Raw genomic sequence first — 23,631 nt, forward strand, 5'->3', positions numbered from 1 at the left:
CCTGCTTGAAAACCCCAGAAGGATGGACGTGCTGAGTGTCAGTCAGGCAGGGCTCTGAGCAGGGCAGGTGTAGCAGCTCCAATTCTTTTTGATATGCAGCTGGAGGGAAAGAATGGCAGTCCTTCTACTTTCCCCCTCCTTTTCCCTTGCTTATAGTAACTTAACAGTTGTTCAGATCTTGGTTATTTTGAGAGGGGCGTGCTTTTATTAGTTTTTGAATCGCTCTCAAAGGAAGAACTTAGGATTTGGTCTTATCTGCAGGCCTACTCTTCTGTCTGCCCTGTATCAGGATGTGAAAGGGCAACAAGTCCAATGTTCTGAGATCTTAGAGGGACTTGTCTGCTGTGGATTTGGCTACGATTGCCAGTGTTCTAAAAACTGGATATTGTGTTGTCTCACAGTACCTTGCATGAACTGAAATGTGCTGAAATACTGGGCTGAAATTTGTATTGACTTAAACAGTGAAGAGGTGAATTACAAGTGACACTTGTTCTGAGGGCCAAGTAGGGAGGTACAGGCTTTGTCTCCCAGGGGGTTCAGTCCATGACCACTTTCGGTAGAAAATCCAAGAGCAAGAGTATTTGGCTTTAAGATTGGGCACACAGACCATTTTCCAGGTTAGGCTTCTTCTTGTCTTCTTGCTTAAGCATCTTCCTGAATGCCCCTTTGGAAAATGGTTTGTAATGCCCTATTCTGAATTCATCAGATGTCTGCCTTTCTGTGGGTTGGATGAGGAGGAGACAGAATATTGTCTTGATTGGCATATCAGGTTGCTTGCAGTAAATAGCTTAGAGCTGAGTACTTCTGCCTTATAGGTCAAGAAGGTTTTGTTTTGTTTTTTATTTGCTGTTTTGAGGATTAAGATGGAGAAGGTGTCGGCCATCCAGTAAAATAGAAATGGGAGCAAAACCTTGTGATATAAGGCATACCCACACTGTGGTATTCTGCATTCTGCACTGTGGTAAATGCAATTCTGGTCTACCCAGAATTACTTTATCGACTTTAAATATTTGTTTCTAAGCAGTCTTGCAGCACACAACAAAACTTGAAGAATTAGTCTATGTTACAGGGTGCATGTAGATCAGCACAGCTTGAGTCTCCTCTAGCTTTGACCCAGAGTAGTTAGGGCCATTTGTTATCCTGGGTCTACAGGCACCAGTTCCACTGAATTAGTGAATGATGCAGTTTGCCTCCAGGTGGTGCTAGGGAACAGGTGTGCCATAGAATTATATGATATTAATGATGTCACAGGAGATGCTAAACAGGTGATAACAGGCTACCTTACATGTGCTTCATTCTGACTGTGAAGCATGGGAATGCAATCATGTATGGAAAAGGATGAGAAGCTGTACCAGCTCTGGGGTGCTATTTGGTTGGCTTTGCTAGCCCTGCACCTGCAGCTGGCACTGAGGGCAGCAGGCTCTGGAAATAAGTTTGTTTCTTTCACAGGAGAACAACTTTTCTGTGTGTGGCAAAGAGGTTAAGCACATGTGTGCTGAATGCTATTGCAGCCAGTGTGGTTGTTGGGATGAATCCTGTCCCCTTCCTGTGTAGCATGGGCTACTGGAGTAGCCAGGAATGTGCTGAGGGAGAGATTCAATGGAAGTTCAGCTGAGTGTCAAGTTGAGCTTTCAGGAATCCTGAGGGGAAACGAGAGAGAAAGCTCAGAACCAGTGGAGATGCAGCCTTCCTGTTCTGTCATGCCTTTGGCTTGCTGGGCCAGTGGCAGCGCTGCTGAGCTCTCACAGCACTCCAGGAGCAGAGCAGTGCTTGCGTGTCCCCAGCTTTGTGTCTGTGAAAATCAGGCCACAGAAATATTAAATGAGCCGCCCAGTGGCTCCTGAGGTTCCCAGCAACATGAAGAATGGTCATGTCTGAGCTCTACCCTCAACAATCATTCTCCCCTTGGATACTCCCAACAGCAGACCTGGTAGTATGGCTTTTCTTGTCTGTCTTGAAGACTCTACGTGGAGTGATAGAAAAATGAAGGCAGGTTTGTGATTTTTTTTTTTTTTTGTAAAAAGTAGTGCTTTCAGGGTGCCTCATTCATTACTCAGTGCTCAGTCTTTGGTGCAGCTCTGGTGGGTACAGCTCCTGCTGGAGGAAAAGCCCCATGTCACTTGGTGCTTTCCAAGTTTAAAAGGCAGCACACAGATGGGCATGAGGAACTCCCATGTGTACAGGATTACAGTGAATGCATCGCTCCACACATCATGAGGAGGATGCAGGGTGACAGTGATGTGAATGTACTTTCCACAGAGTGAGCTTGCCGTTCATTTCTGGAGGGCTGCAGATGCAGCAACCTCGCAGGGCCCTTCTGAAACTTCCCTTGAAGGTGTGCTTCTGCCAAATACTGGGGCAAGCTGTGAGGCTAAGTAGTTTTTCAAGATTTTAATGTGGGAACAAGTGAGGAGGTGACAATAAGGCTAAGCAGATAATATGTGTTATCCTGTTAGTCACTGTGATAAGAGTTTGAACAAATTGACCAAAGGCGTTTGCTGGAAGTGTTTTCAGCTGGCTCCTATGCAGTGCATAGGTAGGCTCTTTAGAAGCAGAAACAGTAAATAATTGGCTGGAAATGCAAGTTTTATCACTAATGAGTTTCTGCTTTTGTTTGTTTTTTTTTTTCATTAATGCTGACTGGGGCCTTTGTTTCCACTACAAAGCAGGAAAATGAATTTAAGAAAGTTACTGGCTTAGCAGAAAGGTTTGTTACCTTCTCTTTGCTTTCTATATAGAATTAAAAAAGACAGTTGGGATCAAAGAAAAGTTACAGGCTGCCACAGCACCTCATTGTCTCAGTGCTTTCCTTTCCAGCAGGTGGTTACCCTGCCTTTGTGCCCCAAGACTGGTTTTCAATGGACATGAGCTCCCTTCCTGCCCTGAGTGCTAGCCATCTTTTGTGTCCGTGCTCCTGTGAGTCATGGAACTGTGGAAAAATAGTGGTGGAGAGAAAAAAACACTGAGGCACTAGGACATGCAGCCCACTCTGTCCAGAGCTGTTCCTTGTGGCACCGTAATGGGTTACACTTGGGTTTTGTCTCCATTAATGTTAGGAGGGCATGTTAGGATCTTGGGTTTATTTTGGCTGTGCCAGGGCTGTATGTTCTGAGTAGTTAAAGCTGATGCTTGGCTTCTTATCAGCCCACCCTCAGCACAGATCAGACTGTCTCTGTGTTAACAGAAGAGAACACACTGCACGAGTAGCACAGAGATTTTCTTTCCAAGGGATCTGGGACCTCTACACTATAGCAGTCCCACTCTCCTGTGTGTGCCCTGTGATGCTCCCAGTACGGCCCTGCAGTCCCAGCCCACTCCCAGCTGCTTCATTCCCAGCTCCCCATGCATTTTCCTCATCCCTATTGTGGTACTACCCTGTGGGACCAGACCTCCTTGCACTACACTGCCATGGCTGGGAAACTGGAGGGCTGGGGGTTATCTGGCAGGAAGGCCTGTCCTTGTGATGTGCACTGCTGGAAAGGGAGGCTTTGAAGTTTCAGTTGGCCCAGGCTTGTTGCTATAAATACAGAGAGAGAGCACTTTGAGCTCAGAGTTTTTCTGGACACACAACAAAGAAGGAGGAAGCGAACAGAGCACAGTAGGAAGAAGTTAAATGGAGCACCATGTGGGGAGCTCCCATCAAAGCACCCCTGGATAACTCCCCTTCTGTTTTGTGGGACTGTTCCTGCCTGGGGAGCTCCGAGTGGAAGCTGAGCTTTGTGCTAGCACCATGTAACCTGCACCTGTGGATGTCAGTACCCTCCTAAAACATCCACTGCCAATCCATGTATGTATGTGGGACTTTATCTGAAGAGGCTCCTTGTATCAGGATGTTCAGAATCTGCAATGAGGCATCCGCACAAAACACTTTCACACACAGTAAGCCAAAGCAAGCACTGAAGTATTTTACTGCATACACAATGATCCACTAAGAGATCCAAGAAGGACAGTTAGCCAGCACATCTCAGATTGGCTGTAAGGTACTTTATGGGCTTTCCACCCTGTCTCCCCATGGAGACCCCATGTTATGGTTCTTAACTGTTTTTCATTAGTACCCGTACTGTCCTCTTGATGGTAACCAGGTTATACTTATCTGATGGGACCTCTCAGGGTTTATACATGTGATAGTCCCAGCTTTGTCCCAAGCTGCATGACACAGCAGAGGAAAGGTCCTCACTGAAGCAAGTGGAGAGAAAAGATAGAGGGCTGCTTTCTCTCTATGGGACTTTGCCAGTGATCTCCTAATGCATGGCTGCACCACCCAGCATGCCTCTGGGCTACTTGTTCTTAGAAAACCCCATCTGGACTCCAGCTTGTAGCCCTTTATAGATGACTTAGAATGGAGGATGAGAGAGAGGTACAAATCTTGTTCTTGTGTAGATATCTTAGTGCGTTAACACCCATAGCTTAGTTGTGTTATTTTTGTGTAGACTGACAAACCTTTAGAAACAGATTGTTGTAAGGAAGATCTGTATCTGTTTGAAAGCCCCCTTTCTGTTGCAGATAGCAGTTCTCTACCCAGTGGGTCAATATTTAGGAAAAAACACCAGTTACCACCACCAACAAAAAGGTCAGTTTCATAAATATGAACCTCAGGAACATCAAGATCAAATTTCTCTTGTTTTTATATGCAACTGTGTTCCTGTAAATAAGCATGCTGTGTGCAGTTCATACACGTGGGGAAGGGTCACAGCTAAATCTACACGGGTGCCCAGAGCACTAACAATAAAAACAAACGAATCTAGTACAGCGTTTCCAAAGATTTTCTTAAACTTCAGATAGGTGCAAATAGGAGCAAGAAGGAAATAGCATTTTGTCTGTGGTGATGAGCAGAAAATAAATATTTGGAAAAAATCAGAGCTCACAATTGCTTTGCCATGTGCTGTCCACGTGATCTGCCCACAAAGCCACTCTGAGTGATCGAGAGAGGGTGGTTTGGGATGGAGGTGTCCTCGTACAGCTTACTGCCAGCTATTACATGTATACCCTTTGGACCTGGCATTACTGCTGCAAAAGTGAGGCTGGATAATAGCCATCCAGCCAGAGGAGCCTGATCAGAGCAGCATCAGGAGTGAGTCAGTATAATGGGAGATGTGAAAATACCTTTACACCTGACTTCTGATGTGACTTATGCTGATAAAATTGTTAAAAAAATAGAGATCAGGATCTGTGGAAAGGTACAGCTGTCCGTGGTCTGGGAAATCACTACAGGATAATGCTCTTCTGGAGTAATTCGGTAATTAAGATAAGAACAATGAACTTGCTCAGTGAGACACTCTGCTTTTTGAAGGTATGGGTTTACATTGAGCAAAAATGTGTGTTCTCGTTCAGCCAGCAAATGATTGCTTCCCTTGAGGGGGAAGGTCAGTATTGCTCCTCATTTTATTTAGCAGTGTGTGTAGGACACAGACTTAGGCACAACTTTGGAGCTGATCACCAAGATGTCTGTGTACCCACTGCCTCTGCTGACAGACTGGTGCCTGCATCTCTGCATAGACACGTGGCTTTGTGCTCAGGAAGCTCTCCAGCATTGGGCTGCTGGTGCTGTTTGGTGTTGGTCTGGTACCAATGTAATCACGATGTGTGAACCTTTAGTACTTTCCTGGAAGGGGACCTACCCAGCTGTTATCTTTACATTACAAGGCACGATCAGGGTATCTGTCCTTGCAGAGTTCCTGGAAGCATGCTATAATTAGATTGCATGAGGCTCGGCCTTCTGCTTTATCTTCCCGCTATCGTTCTCCAATATCTGAATCAATGCAGAAGGAGAAGTGATTGATGGGGAGACTGTGGGTGACCAAGGGTGGCTTACATGCCATGGCAAGTATCGGTGATGTCAGTGCTCCCTGCAGACCTGTTTTTCCTTTGGAGTGAAAATGAGATGCTGGGATTTGATCAAGGCTTCACGTAGCAGCTTGGAGCTCAGCCTTCCATAGGCTGTTGTTTTTAAGTGCTTTGAATTGAGAGGCTGAACTTCTTCACCTTCACTGCTACCCACTGAAATACTGCTGCTTCTAGCACCCATTTACCCTGGGAAAAGCTGCACTACCATGAGAGTTACTGACTGTGCAGTGAAGAAGAAAAGGAGGTGACAGTGAGCAGGCACCTGGGGATGTTGCTGAGCATGGTGCACCCAAGCCACCAGCCCAGCTGGGGCTGAGCAGGGTGTTGTTTCACCAGTATGTTCAAGTAACCTATGGCTTTTCATGAGCTCTGTGAGTCTGCTTGCTTTTGTCCCGTGCATAGCTGTCCAACACAGCTTTTGTCTTGTGCATAGCTCCAAGGGGCTCAAGATCTTACTGCCTGTGAAGAGAAGTAAGCAATCAAAAGTTATTCTTTGGACTGAAGTTATTCCTCTTCATTCCTCTCCTAGGGTTTCTAAAAGCTGCCAGCCATTTGTGCCATCTGAGGTCTTAAGGAACATAAATGCTCTGTTTAGCCTGTATTTGCAGTTCATTGGAAATACAGGATTATCTCCAGAAGCTTAAACAGTCTGAATGCCACTCTGGCAGATCTGGTTCCTGTTTTGAATATTGCTATGTTGATTTCTGTAGTGAGATTGACCTTGTCATGTGCTATTCTGCCTTGTTTTGTTTTCTTAGCGGCACCAGAAATTAATTAAACAGATTCCATGTAGGAGAATGGATCCAAAGAGTGGTTGCTTCTCTTGGTCCAAACAAATAGGTTCAGTCAAAAACAGGTAGATCAGTCCCCTTACGTATGCCGCTTTAAAACTCTCTTCCTGAGCTCTCTCTAAACTTAATGCACTGAAAAGCCTTAGTATAATGTAACACGATATTTTCTTTTTTACTGGCCTTATTATTTCGTATGAGAAGAGCCACAAGGATTTGAAAAGATAAATAATTTGTAAATCAGCATGTCAGCTTTCAGGCTGAGATTATGTGATAGCTGCTTCAGTAAAGCATGCCAGTGAATGCATTCATCGACACCTTGGAGAACACCAAATGATTTTCCCTGTAGTGAAAGGGAGAACATTCCCTGCGATGTTCTGGCTTTGCAGCTAATCTGAAACAGTCTGAATCTTGCTGGGCGTACTATAAAGAGAGCTGTCTAAAGGGGTCTTTGAAGAATGCTTGCAGTGCTTTCCCAACAAAGGAGCAGAAAAAGTCCCTTTTGGTGTCTGGATGGCTGAGTTCCTGTTCAAGTGATGTAGGCTGCAGGAATGTTATTGCATTTTCCATAATGTGCTATCGCAGCCAGGGGCCGGGGCAGGCATTGTTTTGTTTTAATTCAAGTCTACACAAAAAAAATCCCTCTGATTTTTAGTTATGCTGAGGTCAGCCAACATCTTCCCTATGGAATAGATGTAGGCCGTTAAGAAACATGGCTCTCTTCCTGCTGATAACTTCTTCAGAGAGCAATTGGGAACTTCAAGCTGTTAGTAAATATTTGGGTTTCCTCAGTAGTAAGAGTAACGACATTTCTCAAGATTGGGTGAGCAATCTGTCTTTATAATACAAGTACATTTCCATACTTGGCTCTCAGTAGATCCAAATCCACATTTCTCTTCCATCTGATTTTTAAAGAGTGTGCACGTGGTTGTGATGAAGCAGGTAGTAAAAGAGAGTGGTGAAACTGAAGTCCTGTTATGGTGTTTTGTCACAAGTGTACTGCATTAAATTGCTGCAGCTCTCAAGTTATCTGAGACCTCCTAGAAGCGAAGGTGATGTTTTATCCTTATTCCTTTGAATGATGCTTTCATTGGCCAGTTATTCAGCATTCTACCAAAGCTGTCAGACACATGGCATTTTTTTCTTAATGTTAACATGGCTTTTCTAATCACTTCTGTCCCACAGTGCTTTGTTAACTGAGGCTGATGTCATTTGATCTCTCTCACAAAAGAATTTGAGATTGAGACTGTCTGCCATTGTGCGTTGCTGCAGAGAACAGAGTATTAGGGGAAGAGTTTGTGCAGTAACAACAAAAAATGCTTTGAAGCTCTTCTCAAAAGTTAACCACTGTTTGGATGAATGAGTACTTGCTGAAAATGAGAATGTTCCTTAGAGGCAACCCTCTGCATCTCATGATTTTTATTAATTGTTATGAAGATGGGCACTGTTGTTGTTGTTTACAGTTTATAAAGGATTCAGATGGAGGTTACACTTTTTGTGACAGATGAAGAAGCTCTTATCCATGCTGAATAAGAACCCAACACATTTTACCTACTGGATTTGTTCACTTTTTATCTATCCATCCATCTATCTATCCATCTGTCTATCTATCTATCTATCTATCTATCTATCTATCTATCTATCTATCTATCTATTTTAAACACAAATTCTGTGTATGTAACATTTTTCCCCACTTGCTTTGCTTGGAAACTCAGGAGAAAAATTCTGTTACGTATAACAGACTGACAGCTGAGACTACAAAAGGAAAACCAGATGGCAGCACAACAGAAGCACCAGATGTACATTTCTCCATCTTTTGTGTGGATGGAGACATCTCAGAATGCTAATTTCTAATATTATTTACAGAAGAGTACCCTGCTCACTTATCACTCCCCATGTTTCAAAATTGAGAACTTTTCTCTGATGCTTAAGTAAGGGTATATTTCTGTGTGCCTGCCAGTATAAAAAATTTGCGTACAGGTCACAGACAAACATCCCTGCTATGGGCAATTATGTTCCAAAATTAAGGTGCCCAGACAAGCACCTGGAGTTCATCTACCAGCAAACTTCAGTTAAGTGCTTTGTATTGCAGATGCTCATTCTGTGAGAGAGATTAAGGCTTTATGTTGTGGGGAGAGCAGGCGAATGTTGCTGAAATGAGGACTGCATAGGAGGAAGAGGATGTTTACATTTTCCCTGTATTCTCTTAACAGCTTTCAATGAAGAAATTTAAACACGCAACTCTTTAACCGCTTTATTTCAAGTCCAGCTTACTGAGGTTTGTTTGATATCTTGCTAAAATAGTTCATTTCCAGCTCAGTTGGAACTTCAGATCTTTTGTTCTGAAATCACTTTCTTAAGCTGCTGTTAGATTTTTATTATGATTATTATTTTTTGTCTAAAGACAAGTACGCAGTGCATTTCTTCAATGGAGGTTGTCCCTGCACTGCGATCAGTGTAACTGGGAGTCGAGTGCTTTGTAAAATAACATTTAAATTCTTGACAGTAAAGACTGACACGGTTTGAAACATTACAAACAGAAAATCCTGGAAAACTGAATTGTGTGCCAGGAGCACACAGTAAAATATTGGAAAATTCCAATTTTATTTCTGAACAAGTGTTGGTGTTCTGGCAGTGTTCTACAGTGCCAGTCCCAATGAAATGTTCAGTTCAGATTCCTACCCTCAGGCTCAAGTTTCACCAAGATACACACACTTATGGATTTCTAGGTGGAGGGCTTAGATGCTGTTGTGAGGTTTGGAAGAAGAATGCGACTAAGAGTGTTAGGAAGCTAATTACACCTTGAAAGCAGCACTGCATAGCTGACTTTCCTTTGTTTTGTTATATGCTCTGAATGAAATAAAAAGGCAACTTCTTTATGGTGTTTCATCCAAAGAAGGCATAATCTGAAAGATTAAAGTTTGGAAATAGTTATGAAAATACATCACTTTTTCAATTGACAATATATTACAGTAACAGGGTCAGATTTTGGATGAGAGGCTAGATTGAAAAAGGTTAGCAGCAGTTCTAAGCTAAATTTGTCCTGCAAACCTTGACACCAGTCTTCTGTTTTTTGCTTCATAAATTATCCATGAAACATAGAACTCCAAGGATGCACATTTTAAGTGAGCTCTTCCAGTGGCTGTTTCTCAGAGGAGAACTTTCTCCTGCTGTTCAACAATGTCCTTGGCCCTGCTTCTCACGCAAACAGATGTAAATCAGAAGTAATGGTTGTGTAGCCTATGAAATACAGCAGTGTAAAAAGCTGGTATGCAAGTATCAAAGATTTTTCCTACTGCTGTTAATTTGTTCTGCCTTTTCCTTTCCTGTTTAGAAAGGTAATTCTGGAGATAAATCACATGTCCGAGAGATGAAATTGCATTGACTTTACCACATCAAAGTCAGCCTGGTTTTACTTTACTAACATCAGTGTAGCTGTGGCAGTGATGTACTTAACTTCAAGTTGATGAGTTATGAAGAAACTTACTTCTTTCTGGAAAAAATCCACTTTCCTTATGGGAGCTAACTTTCATCCAGGTGCTCATTCTACTGCCAGGCTTAGGATCTTCTCTAAAGTCTCCTGATCTCCACTGCTTTGAGGGCAACATATCCTCTGAGGTGCAAGCCAGGCTGTGCCTCTTCTCCCTCATACCAAGCATCTGCACTGCCTTGTTATGTCCATTGCAACCAGGTGCTTTTTTCACTGCCTCAGACATCATTTTGAGAAAGGTGTTCAGTTATTTCTTCTGTGCGAGATTCCTGTGTTAAAAGCAAAAGAAGCTTTGTGTGTTGTGATGCAAAGAGGATGCTGTCTGTCTGCTGTGAAAGTGAAAGCTCAGACACATCTGCAGCTCTAGAGCAGGTTGAACTTGAATCTTACTCAGAGCATATTCACCAGCACTAAATCTGCCTGCTGCACAGTCAGCAGTGTAACAGTAGGAAAAAGAAGAATGAGAGAAGAACAAAGCCTCATTTCCTATGTCTGTAGGGGTAAATGTTATCGTTGGATGAACTGCAAGGTCATCTAAAATACAATGGAAAAAAAAAGTTAAATGAAATTAGATCACTGTTTACACCTTCTTTGGAAAGAACAAGAACTATACCTGTGTTCCCCAAAAATTGTGGTCCTTTCCTCAGCTGCAAGGCCTACTACAGGGTGAAATTCTCCTATGTCGGAATGAGCTGGACAGGTGGGAGAGCTCCCAGCTCATCCTAAATACTGAACATTGACTATACCAGGCCAACCTTGTGCTAAGAACTGCTTTAGAAGCAGTGTAGATGGCCAGGCTCCAGTGACCACAAACAGATACTGTTGGAAGTATCAAGATGTGGCCTCAAGATATTTTTTCAGCACATCTACTGACCTGTTGCACTGACACACCTAAAGTGAAAGCAGTCTCTTCTGTTGCTTTGATGTCTAAGAAGAAGAGGAACCAAAACAAAGTCCTATTTTTAACAAAGCTGTGCTTCTGCAGCAAATAGCACTTCAACTCTGAAGTCAGCCAGAATAAATGAATTTACCCAGCACCTGATCTGGTACAAGAGAAGTACAGCTAGACCAGGCTTTTTCTTGGAATGAATGAAGGAGGCAAAGAGGGCCTGAATCTGATATAGATAACTTAATTGCAAAAAAAGCAGTTTGCTTATCTGTGATCTGTGAATTCAAGATTTGCTTCCAGTAGCCTCTAAAAATCCGCAGTGCCTGCAGTCATCACTACCGTGTCTTAGCTAAGTGCTCAGGGAAAGCAGATATAGCCAAGTTAGAATTTTGAAGAATTTATTCATAGCTCTAAATTCATGCTCTAAATTAGATCAGGAACTGTGGCTTAAATAGATCACCTGATGTTAACTAAAATACCAAATCATAATTAGCGAGGAAAATTAAGGCTGGTGGCTAAGCCCATCTACCACTCATACACAAATCTGATTAGGCTCAAACATATGCACCAACAATGTGCAGTACGTTATTTGCTGAGCACACGCAAAATGATTTCCCACAGAAGCCAGTAACAAACTTAAATATTGTGGTATTTTCCTAATGCTCTTTGGAGAACAATCCATTTTTATAACGGCACATTGTCCAGAGCGGCAGAATTATAAATCACGGTAGTGTTGCCAGATACCACTCCTACACAAACACATACCGGGCAAGGTTTGAGGGAGTATCGCTTACTGAGGTGACAAGTGACGGCCTACACGTGCTATGTGTGAGCCACACAGCCTGATTTCTGGGAGGTACATCACATCAAACTGCAGAGGTTGGGTGGAAACAAGGAATGCCTATGGCACTTGATGCAGTGAAAGACCAGGGCAGAGGCACGTTCCCTAGTGCCAGTCCTGGGTGTCCTTTGCCTCCAGTCAGACCTCCATCTTTGCCCTCTGCATGTTAACCCATCAGTGCATTCCTTCGCACCGCAGCTGCAAAGAGACAAAGCTGTGGGCTGAGGAGAGCACCGGCCGTTTCCTTGGAGCTGTCTGCGGCGGGGCTGCAGCGGATGCCGCCTGCAGGGTGCTTGATGGGAGGGTGCCACACACAGACCTGCAGCCACCCGGCCCTGCGGCACAGGGTGCGTAAACTGAGAGAGACTTTACGGGAATGAGATTATGCTGCTGCTCCCTCGGGGACGCTGTGGGGATTATTTACGTCATTTCTGTCTCCATATGCTTCCCATCGTCTGCACTGAAACACTTCCGAGGTTCAGGTAAAAGACTGTAAATGGAGAATACAAGGGCAGCCTGTCGGCAAGCGACACCACTCATAACGCAACTCAGCACCAGGAATAAACAGGGACCGTTCTGTGCAGAAACAGCACCTTCCCGCCGTGCTCTGGAAGCAGCGCGCACCCGGCGCTCGAGCTAGCGACGCGGGGAACGCCCTCAGCGCCGCCGCCCGCAGCTGGAGGCAGCCGCGCCCGGCTCCGCCTCCCACCGCGCCGCGCCCCGCCTCTCGGCTTCCATTGCCCGCGCCGGGCGCCCGAGGTTGCTTTGCGCCCGGCGGCGGAGCGCTGACTTCGCGGGGCGGTGAGCGCCGGCGGAGCCAGGCTGAGGCCGCCGCTGCCGGGAAGCTGGGCGGGGAGACGGCCGAGATGGTGGAGGACGGCAGCGAGGAAGAGGAGGGGGAGGCGGAGGGAGAGAGAGGGGAGATGCTGGGAGCCTCGCAGCACAACGGCTTCCTCCCCGGCAAGGAAGCGGAGAACGGCGGCCCCGGAGGATGCGCGGCGGCCGGGACCGGGGCGGGCGGGCGGGCGGAGACGCGGCTGTCGCGGCGGCGGCTGGCGGTGCTGGCCGTGTTCAGCTGCTACTCGCTGGTGAACGCTTTCCAGTGGATCCAGTACAGCATCCTTAGCAACGTCTTCGTCCACTTCTACGGCGTGTCCTTCACGGAGATAGACTGGCTCTCCATGGTGTACATGGTGGCCTACGTGCCGCTCATCCTGCCCGCCACCTGGCTGCTGGACGCCCGCGGCCTGCGCCTCACGGCGCTGCTGGGCGCGGGGCTGAACGCGCTGGGCGCGTGGCTCAAGTGCGCCAGCCTGGCGCCCAGCCGCTACGCGCTCACCATGGCGGCGCAGGCCGTGTGCGCCGTCGCGCAGGTCTTCATCCTGGGGCTGCCCTCCCGCATCGCTTCCGTCTGGTTCGGCCCCGCCGAGGTCTCCACCGCCTGCTCCGTGGCCGTGCTGGGCAATCAGGTGAGGGGCTGGCGCCGGCTTCGAGCCTGCGTGCCGGGGAGGTGGGCTGAGGCGGAGTGAAGTGCCACGAGTCACGGGGAATTAAGGTCGGAGAGACCTCTGAGGTCATCCCGTCCAACCCCGACCCATCGCCGCTTTGCCCGCTGACCGCGTCCCTCAGTGCCGCATCTCCGGTTTCCTGAACGCCTCCGAAAGACGGTGCCTCCACACGTCCCTGGGCACCTGTGCCAACTGCCTCGCCGCTGTTTCTGAGGAGTAATGTTCCCCCATAGGCGGTGTGAGGTGACGGTGTAACTGAGTCCGATCTCCTCACGTCCCCTGCTGGTTTATCAGAGCTGGACCGGGCACCTCTGGAAGCACAGGTGGAGATGAGCGCTGCTCCCTGTTCTTCCCCCATCACCTTATTCTCAGCCCTGTCCCTGCTCATCTGTGGCAGCAAAATGGTGAAACTCCCACCAAGGTCGCTGGTGCAGGCTTAGGTCTTAGGTGTGGTTTCGTTAAGATAATAGAGGTTATGTTTCTTGTCTCATGAGTCTGATGATTTATGACTGTGCACTTTGGATTATTGGTAATATTTAGGTTAAGGTTCTTGCTATATTCTACTTCTGTATTAACAGCTGTTCTATTGCTTTCCCACTACAATTAATCCTGTGCCTTTTTGCTATCCACAATCAGGTTTAAGATTTCTTTGTCAGCTACATCTCTGCACTTCAGACGCTCACCTGTCCTTCCAGTGGCAAGGAGCTGCTAGGGCCTCCATTTGGCAGGACAGTGGCCAAGGCTTCCTCAACTAGTGCAGAAACTGGGTGTGGGGCTGTGCATAGTTCTGATGCTGGGGAAGGAGAGGAACAGCAGTGCAAGGATTGTCCTGGATCACACACATTATCTGTTGAAGTGCTGCTTACTTGCAGCTGAAACATATATCTGAGAGTGCGGCTGTTTGCTTGTCAAGGGTTGTTTTGAGCACCATGTTTTCAAAAGTAGTTTCTCAGTTGGGTATAGCAGGTTCTTTCTTGATCCTTCTGACCATAATTCTCTACTGCAGTTCTCTGTATGAAGAAGGTTAAAAAATAAAAAATAAAAAAAATGGTGGCACAGGACGATTGTGGGTAACTACATAGCACTGCTCTGATGGCGAATAAAAGTCCTACATATTAAGAGAAAGCATAATAGTGTACTCTGTTTATGAGCTTCATACACTGAAGGGTGAGGGTAAAAAGAAATGAGTTCTTCAGGTGAACACTGAATGCTGCTTAAATCTGATGGCCTTTGGGGGAGGGAAAGTAGGGAAAGACTTACAAGGCAAATAAATGCACAAAGGCTGCTTTGAGAGCCTACTGGCACATCTCTGGTGTGAGTGCTCTGAGTTGTGAATTTGCCATTCTGACAGTCATTGACATTTTATTTATTTTAACCTGAAATAGATGCAGCTTTTTTTTTTTTTTTTTAAGTCTAAGAATTTGTTCTTGCACTTAAGAATACAGCCTAGTTTTGTATGAGTGGTTGAGACAAGTTGCAGAGTAATTTAAGGCTGTTGTTTCTTGACATTTCTTAATGCTTTATACATATACCCAAAATGTCAGGAAAATGATTTTTTTGTTTCTTTTCTTGCTTTTACAGCTTGGCACTGCCATTGGCTTTTTGTTGCCACCTGTCTTGGTTCCAAATACCCCTGATGATATTGATCTAATGGCACATAATATAAGCATAATGTTCTATGGAACAGCAATAGTATCCACACTTTTGTTCTTCTTAACAGGAGTTGGTAAGTGTTTTGTTCTTACAGTGTGAAAGTGCTGTGGCCATAGGGGGTGTTTATGCTGTTGTACTTCGGGCATCTGACTTAGCCCTCCGCAGTTGAGTTTACCTCTTCTCAGGTTACTTGTGCTCACTGTGGTATCAGGGCTAAGAGACAGACGTTACTGTGTGTCATGCTTCACGTGGAGCAATATCAGGACACAGGTTTTTTGCTAGAACCCATGAGGACACTATGATGTAATGGAAATTCTTTCTGTTATTCTTACAATTTAGATGTGAAGGGCTAGGGATGCTGCATGTGAAGTCAGGCTCTAACTATATGCTGGCAGCAGTGAGATGTGAACAAGTTAATTAACGCATCTATTCTGGCTGTGACTTGTTTCTTGCATGAGGAAAATCTAGAATGTATATTTGGAAGCATTGAAAAGACAAATTAATCCTGTTAAATGTACTGAACTAGAAGACTTCATCTTTCAAGAAAGAAACAGGCATGACTCTGGTAAATACAGATGAAAATCTTTTTTTTCCCCTAGTGTTTGAAGAGAAGCCCAAATACCCTCCCAGTCACTCTCAAGCACTCCTGCAAGCTATGCCTCCTGAGGATTACTCCTACAAGCAGTCAATTATTAATTTGATCAAAAATGTCCCGTTTGTACTTCTACTGATCAGCTATGGTAAGTGGTTCTGTCTTGCTGTTGTCTGGCAGAGCAGTTCCAATGTGTGCCAGAAGCATGGTGAGGTTTAATTGTGTTTTTTTTGGCTGAGGGAGGGATGTCAAACATATTAAGAAGCCTATGGAAAACCCTGCAGTATTTGAGATGCCATTTATAGGTCTGGAGAAGAGATGCGTATGGTAGATGAAAGGTTATTCCTCTGGTCTGAGTCTTGGATGCCAAAAGATTAACTCTGTGGTAGTAGATCTGTGTTGCTAGATGTGGGGTGACTGAAGCTGCTCTTTTGCTGTTGCAGGAATTATGACTGGAACATTTTATTCTGTTTCCACATTGTTAAACCAGATGATAGTAACTCATTATGAGGTAAGTATTGTTTTGTTTTTGTTTTTTAATTTTATATTTGCAGAGGTGATTTGGTTTGGTTTCCTTTGTACCCCCCCATACAGTTTCTTGCATCATACAGCTGTGGGAGTCATAGGAATGTTTGCCTTATGACTGCCAAGAGGTCTGAACTTGACTCTGAGTGGAAACAAGTTATTAATGAGCACCATATAAATATTTGTTGAAAGGGAGAAGAAGTGAACGCTGGGAGAATTGGCTTGACACTGGTGGTGGCAGGAATGGTGGGTTCGATTATTTGTGGTTTGTGGCTGGATTACACTAAAACGTACAAGTAAGTGTGGGTAGGCATGTATGGGGCTAAGGGTAGGAGTCTGGTGCAATTATGTTAGAAAAATACTGCTAGTGTGGAGGTGAGCTGATGATAAAATGCAGCACATCCCTGATCTTCTAGCAGCCTTGATGAAGATGAGTTTCAGAGGCTTCAGCAGAAGTCTGACGCTCTGTTACTGGTTCTTGACCAAAAGAAATGAGAGGGAGTTGTGGAGAATGCAAAGACGTGAAGGGTTTTCCGTCTACTCCTGTCTCTGCAGGGAATGTAATGCTATCAAGAAAAGTGTGTGTCCTACGTGTAGTGGCCAGAAGGAACCCAGTAGGTTCCTTCTTTGTGGAAACCATAAAGGCTCAAAACTTACCCTCCCTTGTTGTGTGAAGCACCCAGTTGAGGGATTCCCAGTTCTTATATGACTTCTGGACCTGTTAAGAAGCACAACATTGGCTTTTGTTCAGTGGATGATCATGCAGCAGAACTCTGTTTTGGTGTAAGAGCTCTTGGGTCCATCACCTGTGCTGTGGTGCCCCTCCAGGAGTGGGCAGTGCTTCCTCTGCTGACAGCAGAAGAGTTCTCCTTTGGTGATTCTCACATGTGAGCGCTGTAGAAACCTACAGGATGCTAGCGCTGTGAATTTGGCTTATAAATGTGTGGTGCATGCTTTAATGTTTTGGGTTACATCCCTCATTCCAGATTTAAAATGTTTTATTTATTTTTCTGACTTCTTAGACTGATTTTTTTTTTTTTTTTTTTTAATTTTTAAACACTGATATTGATTTGGCTGCTGCTGTTTTGATCTTTATATAATGGATTGTGCTGCAGAATGGCCAAGAGGTGCAGCACAGAACTAAAGGAGAACTAAAATAGTCTTGAGGTAATGGTTTCCTGTACAATTATTTGTTCTTTGAGAGTCTGAGTAGTTCTCTTGGCCTTGAATGAAGCAGCCGTGTAACTAAGGCAATAAGGAGCTGGGGTACGAATGTCTTCTCACTAAAATGCATTATATGGTTAAGTTAGAGTTACAGGAAGCTAATTTAATTATTGTAGAAAGTCAGTTGTTAACAAGAGAGTAAATAATGTTTATATTATTCTTCTGTACTTCAACAATGTGCTATGACCTTATGTTTAAAATGTTAATATGTTTTTATTGTTGTTGCGTTGCAGGCAAACTATTTTGATTGTTTACATTCTCTCCTTCATTGGGATGGTGGTATTCACCTTCACGCTGGACCTCGGATACCTTATAGTGGTGTTTGTGACTGGAGGAGTGCTTGGGTGAGTGATGAAAGGAGGCTAGAAGGCTGATTGCAGTTCTGCTCAGAGATAGCATTTGACTGCTTTAACTCAGTGTTTCTACTGTGTGTTCTGTCACCATGCTCTCAACCTATGTCTGTGTAGCTAATGTGGTTTATTTGGCAGGCAAAGCAAGCATTGAATCATATTAGATCTTGAAAACAAACAGTTCAGAGTAGCAGATAATAGGGTACCAGGTGTTGATGCTTGATTTTCATAGCCATAGTAACAGATGAAAGCCATATCCACCATTTTCTTGTTTTCTTCTTCAACAGGTTCTTCATGACCGGCTATCTGCCACTCGGGTTTGAATTTGCAGTGGAAATTACATACCCAGAGTCTGAAGGCACTTCCTCAGGTCTCCTCAATGCATCAGCACAGGTTACTTCACCTTATTTATTCAACTGGTGTAAAGTTCAGGAAGGCTGCTCTGCTAGAGTCTAAGTCTTCCTTAGATTTGGCTGCTGATCTCCGTTGTGGTGGTGTTGTCCTTTTAAAATATATATATTTTAAAATTATTATTTGGTTCAGTATGATATGGTGTGAGTTTGACTCTTCTTGATGTGGTACTGATGGATTGACTTGTTTGTAGATATTTGGAATTGTCTTTACGCTTGTTCAAGGAAAGCTTACAACAGACTACAGTCCTCGTGCAGGAAACCTCTTTCTTTGTGCTTGGCTGTTCGTGGGCATTATCTTGACAGGTAATTAAGCAGAAATGTAAGTAATGATATATTTTTAAATGGGGAAAAATGTGGAGTTGAGATGTTTCAAAGACTTAGGATGTATGTGTATAGTATATGACTTTCTGTCTGGGCTGAGGACCAAAATGACTAGGAAGTGCAGGGTACGTTCTAAGTTTTACATACTTGCTGTGTCCACACACTTTGTTTTAAGGATGGTGTTGCTAATAGGTGAACAACCAGTCATCACCCATTTCTTGAGCCTTGTCCTGAATTTGTGGCAGATGCTTGCCTTCAAAGTAGGTTAGTGAACATAAGCAAATTGGTAAATGTAGACAGTTTCAAATGTAAAAGATGTTCTGTGGTTTTTTTTTTTGTTTTTTTTTTTTTTAATGTGATGTGGTTTAGACAAGCCAGCATTTGGAAGTATGCTGGAAATGACAAAACCACTAAGCTTTGCTTTAGGTACTTATGTTTTAAAAGCTTTTATTGTCATTTTTTTCCATGTGACTTGTGAGGAGCAAGTTCCAATTGTCACCACTTCAAATTACAAAAGTCAATGATGTATTTTGAGTCAGTGCTGAAAGCAGCTTCTTAGTGTTTGCACGTGCCCATGAAATGCATGTCATTACAAAGCTGGAAATCAACTTTCTCTTTTTTTTTTTTTTTCTTTTTTTCCCCAGCCTTAATAAAATCAGATCTGCGAAGACACAATGTGAATTCAGGGATTATGAATATGGATGTGAAAGCTGTAAGTGGTGACTCTTTTACACTGTGATATTATTACACTTGAATGGCTGGCTTCTACTGAATTAATATTGGCAGAAAAGAGCGATTGACAAAAACTTCCTGTGTGACAGTTTTGGTGCTGCTTTGTAAGGATGGAGCCGTGTGGGATGCTGCCATCAGATAATGTTTCTCTCCTTAGCTTCCATGAGAAGTCTCTGCTCTCAGATTTTCCTGAATTTTATATGGCTGGTATTCATCTCTTCTTGAGTGTAGGGTTTATTTATTTTTCCATGTTTGTAAGTAGTTTTGTAAATTGTGGGGCTTTTTTTGCATATTGCTTTAGGAGGTCATGCTATAGATGACACGTTTTATTTTAAACACCTGCCGTTCCTGTAAGTGAAGTCTGTGTCTGATGAACTGAAGTCACGCTGCATTCTTATTCTGTGCTTTCATGAAGAGCCAGGTTGTTCTTGTCTGAGCACCCTATCGAGCTATGGGAGAATGAACACTGTGCTTCCTGCTGTTTATGAGGTTCCAAGACCATGGTTCAGCAGCTTTTACAACTAAACACAGTCACGAGTTGAACTAAAACCAACACCTGAAACTTTTTTCAGTGCTGTTATTTTCTTGACCCTTTTGATTCAGTTAAGGAAATCAGCTTTCTGAAGTCAGATGTTTTAAGGTCCTTCATATGCATCTTTGTATTATAAAGATGTCTTGCATATACAACAGCTCTGGTCATCTGCAAGCAGCTTTAGGACTTAAGGTTCAGAAACTTGCAAGTCAATGCCACGCAAGCAGACTTTTTTTTTACCTGAAACCTGTGTGGTCATGCCTGCACGGTATGACTGTGTGTTTATCAGCTTGGGTTAGGGTTATCATGGAGATGGACGTGGTGACTTGTACATAGCAGTCCCTGACTGTTCCACTTACACTCATTACCTTGTTAATTAGCTAGATTGTCACACAACTTCATGAATATTAACCCCAGTAACACAGAAGTGTAGTGTTCTCACTGCAGCATTATCATAGGGGAGTGCTGCCTGTGTTAATAAATGTAGAACAGCTGCCTGTGTGAATAAATCTAAAATAATACCAATTCTAAACCTTGATTAAGATTCTCCCATATTTAAACCTGATGGAGGAAAAAAAATGGAAGTTAATTTCCATGTGATAAATATCTATATGCTGTAAACTAAGGAAGCTCAATTCCATGGATTTTTTTGGGGTTCTTTTTTTTTTTTATTTAATCAAAAAGAGAATGGAAAATAGAGCTTTCTGTAAATGTCTCTTCTAGTTGATAAACTACATGTACTATTGTGGTCTAACATACTGTAGTCTAACTCAATAGTTACCTAAGAGTACTGAGGTTGAAAGTGGCTTTGGCTGTATTACAGCTCAATTCTTGATTACTGCTTTCTTTTTCCCACAGGTACCAGTTGACAATCCAGAACGTGAAACTTGTACTGCATTAAAAATTCAGTCAGATTTGTAAGCCTGAAAGAAGACGGCTTAGAAACGCACAATTTCTGTTGAATGCTTAGCAAAACTAGTATAGTCACTGGATTTATGTGTATGAGTAGTAAAATGTTTGGTGATTTTGGTGACAGTTATGTGGACAGCTATGAAGATGCTGACTTCATTTTGCCCAAGATATAAACAATAGGACTTTGTATGGAATATTTATTGTAACAGACTACAAGTTTTGCTGTTTCGTTAATGAATCACAGAGTCATAGGGGTTGGAAGGGACTTCTGGGGATCATCGAGTCCAACCCCCTAATGCTCTCCATTTTGGGAAGAACTGTATGTTCAGGATGCACACCAAAATGTGCATTTGGAATCCTGAAGTATAGTCATGATCAGAAGTATCTTCTCCCCAGGAAATCAGAAGTTAGTTAATTTCTTGTTCAGTTCTTTCTAGTGCTTTTACCAAGTCGCAGTAGATAGCTGCATGACTGGAGGGTATTCATACTTCTTTTTAATGTCTCTGATGTAAGACAGTATTTCCTTCTGGGAAACTGTCTATAGCACAATTCTGAAAACGTGATAACTGCAATTATGTGTGTTGAGTTTCTTTTGCCGTGAAACTTCTTGATAGATAGTGGAAGATGAGAGAAAATGCTTTTTTTTGTAGGTTCATCAAGCATTTCTGGGGAGATTTAAAGAGCTTCCTACTAGGTATGTTGAAGAAAATACATTTCTTATTAAATAGAAAAAAAAGAAGAAGAAAGACCATTGATTTATCTATCTATCTATGGTGAAGTATTCACAGGCAATGGAATATGATTGCACAGGTTGCCTCCTGAATATTTTGAGTGCTTTCTCAGTTCAAATGAGAGGAACATGTGTTTACAAAGAGATGGTGCCTTTACAAAGTAAAGAAGATCCTTGCCTCATCTTGAGTTTGGCCAGTGCTGCTGAAGAAATTCCATTTTGCTTGTTAAACCTCCTGAATGTTTGTGGAGTATTCAAAAATGTGCTTTATCTGTTGTATTGTTTTTTTCTTTCCCCTCCATTTATTTCTCTGTGTTACGTTGTATCATTTGTCTCCTGTAAAATTTTTGTGCTCACTGTGTAACTTAACAGTAAATAATGTCTTGTTCCTCACAGTCAAGAGCTGTAAGGGTGACTGAAAGGAAAATAGTGATGTTTCTCTTTGTCTGATGAAATACTTGCTGTTTAAATAATGAGTCTTAGCTACTAAGTACGCTTCTTTGCTTTTGTATTATAATTGTTTGTATTATTTCTCACTGCAGTGCTACTGATATTATTCTTCACCCCGTGTACTATCTACCCAGCTCCAGAACTGACATCCCTACAGTAATACTGAGGCTCTTCTACTGAAAAGTCCAGCCAGAGTTAGCAGCATTGAGGCTTTAGCAGCCTTTCAGGTGAGCCTGCAGTTTCAGTGCCATTAGTGATGCAGTCTCTGTGTTCCTACAGCTGTAGTGCCATCCAGCAGGTTGAATCCTGCTTGAAGTTTTTCTGTGGGTTACAAATTGATATGGAGAACTTTGCAACTCCCAAGATAGTCTTTCAAGGTGTTAAGTATAATTAAATGCTTTTCTTCTGCCTTGTTTCTCTAAAGATTTAGAGATTTTTTTTTTAATATATAAACAGAACCTGTATTTGTAGCTTTCTTAACCTAGCCTCTAAGCTTTCCTCTTAAGTTAGTGTTTTGTGTGATAAATGCTTTAGACCTGAGTAGGCTGAGTGGCAGTGTATGTATCTGAAGAAGCCAGGCATATCTGAACATTGGTCTTTCCAAAACAAGCCCATGCCTCTGCTGGAGCCAGCACTAGAGGGAAAGTGGGCATGCTTTGTGGCTCCTGGAGAGGCAAGCTCTATGAGAGGAGTCCTGTGTGAGATAGCTGAAAAGAGATGTTCAAATGGCAGGCAAGAGGATAGGAGTGGAAGTAGAGGTACCTTGTTTATCTCAGTTCTTACATGGAGCGACTGATACCAGCTGCCCCGTTCAAGGGTGTACACATTTTCAGCCTGAGTGAGCAAAGTGAAAGTTCCTTCCTTTTGCTTTCTGAATGATTTTTGCCTTTAGAGAAGTGGTGACACTATGATACATGCATACATATATATAACTCTTCCACAGAATACAGGTATACAGAATGGATGTGCTTTCAGACGTCCCATAGAGTCTTTGGCAGCATCCAGAATACTTTCTACATGTCTGCTAAACACTCTAAAGTTGAGCTCTTAATTTATTTTGGAAATTCCTTTCCCTACTAGATTCCAGTTTGTTTAGTTGTTTTCAGTTGATTATTGAAAACTATTCTAGCCCTACTGGCTCCTTGTGTTTTTCATCTTCTGCCAAATTACTTGGCTGCCCTCTGAAATTGTCCAAACAAGATTTTTGGCATGCTAAAAAGCCTGCAGGGTTCCTGAAAAGAAAATATTCCTAATAATGAAGACTTAATTACATCCTAGATTTAATGCAGATCAGAAGGAACTTGAAAGTCGGAAACCTGTGAGTATGTATTTATTTGAAAGCTATTTCTGGGCAAGAACTAAGTATAGAAATAAAAGGCTAAGTGGCAAAATGAGGAACAAATAAACCAATACTCTTCTCATCTTTTCACAAAAAGAAAAAAAAAAAAAGGTTCTAGCTTGTGGCAGAAACTGGTTTGGGGTAGCTGGGGCTTTATTTTTTGCTTTCTGTTTGTTTTTTTTTTAAATAATATCAATCAAATGTGTCTGGAATTGGAAATAGTGTTTCTGACTTTCTGAGCAGTCTGATGGTGGCTCAGCCCTCTTCTGGCAGAGACTAAGAATCAAAACTGCTTAAAGAGTAATCAGTCCAGAAATGGGATCGTGTGTGCCAGCTGTGAGAGGACACAATCAGAAACCATGTGAGGGAGCCATCCCAATTCCATGCATTAATTTGTGCTTTAAGTATGCTCTTCTGCGTATCACAGGAGCGTGTGTCTGCTGTTACCAACTTACGATTCCTAGTGGAAAAAATGCTTTTTGAAAAAGCTTTGGACTG

At 43.2% G+C, this 23,631-nt stretch overlaps 2 protein-coding genes across 5 annotated transcripts in view; both read left to right on the top strand.

The window, feature by feature from the left end:
• The first annotated feature begins 12,571 nt into the window (after positions 1-12,571).
• On the top strand, positions 12,572-23,267 carry FLVCR1 (FLVCR heme transporter 1). Of its 4 annotated transcripts, none has more exons than XR_007375108.1 (12): positions 12,572-13,321; positions 14,942-15,086; positions 15,613-15,753; positions 16,049-16,116; positions 16,323-16,426; positions 17,588-17,698; positions 17,992-18,097; positions 18,309-18,420; positions 19,083-19,150; positions 20,561-21,020; positions 21,265-21,308; positions 21,929-23,267. XR_007375108.1 is itself a non-coding variant. In XM_048936067.1 (12 exons), the coding sequence occupies exons 1-12, from the start codon at positions 12,719-12,721 to the stop codon at positions 21,952-21,954; spliced, it is 1,629 nt and encodes a 542-aa protein (XP_048792024.1). In that variant the 5' UTR covers positions 12,572-12,718; the 3' UTR covers positions 21,955-23,267. The 4 variants fall into 4 exon arrangements, 3 of the variants coding, with proteins under 3 accessions (XP_048792024.1, XP_048792025.1, XP_048792023.1); XM_048936067.1 differs by having other exon boundaries at positions 20,561-20,619; positions 21,887-23,267; XM_048936068.1 differs by having other exon boundaries at positions 20,561-20,619.
• Positions 21,993-23,631, top strand: part of VASH2 (vasohibin 2) — a 32,481-nt gene continuing 30,842 nt past the window's right edge. Inside the window, exon 1 of the mRNA XM_048936072.1 lies at positions 21,993-22,021. The gene's annotated coding sequence lies outside the window, so the exon portion shown is untranslated. The remainder of the gene's footprint in view (positions 22,022-23,631) is intronic.

Source organism: Lagopus muta, chromosome 2 (assembly GCF_023343835.1).
Source record: "Lagopus muta isolate bLagMut1 chromosome 2, bLagMut1 primary, whole genome shotgun sequence".
NCBI lineage: Eukaryota > Metazoa > Chordata > Aves > Galliformes > Phasianidae > Lagopus > Lagopus muta.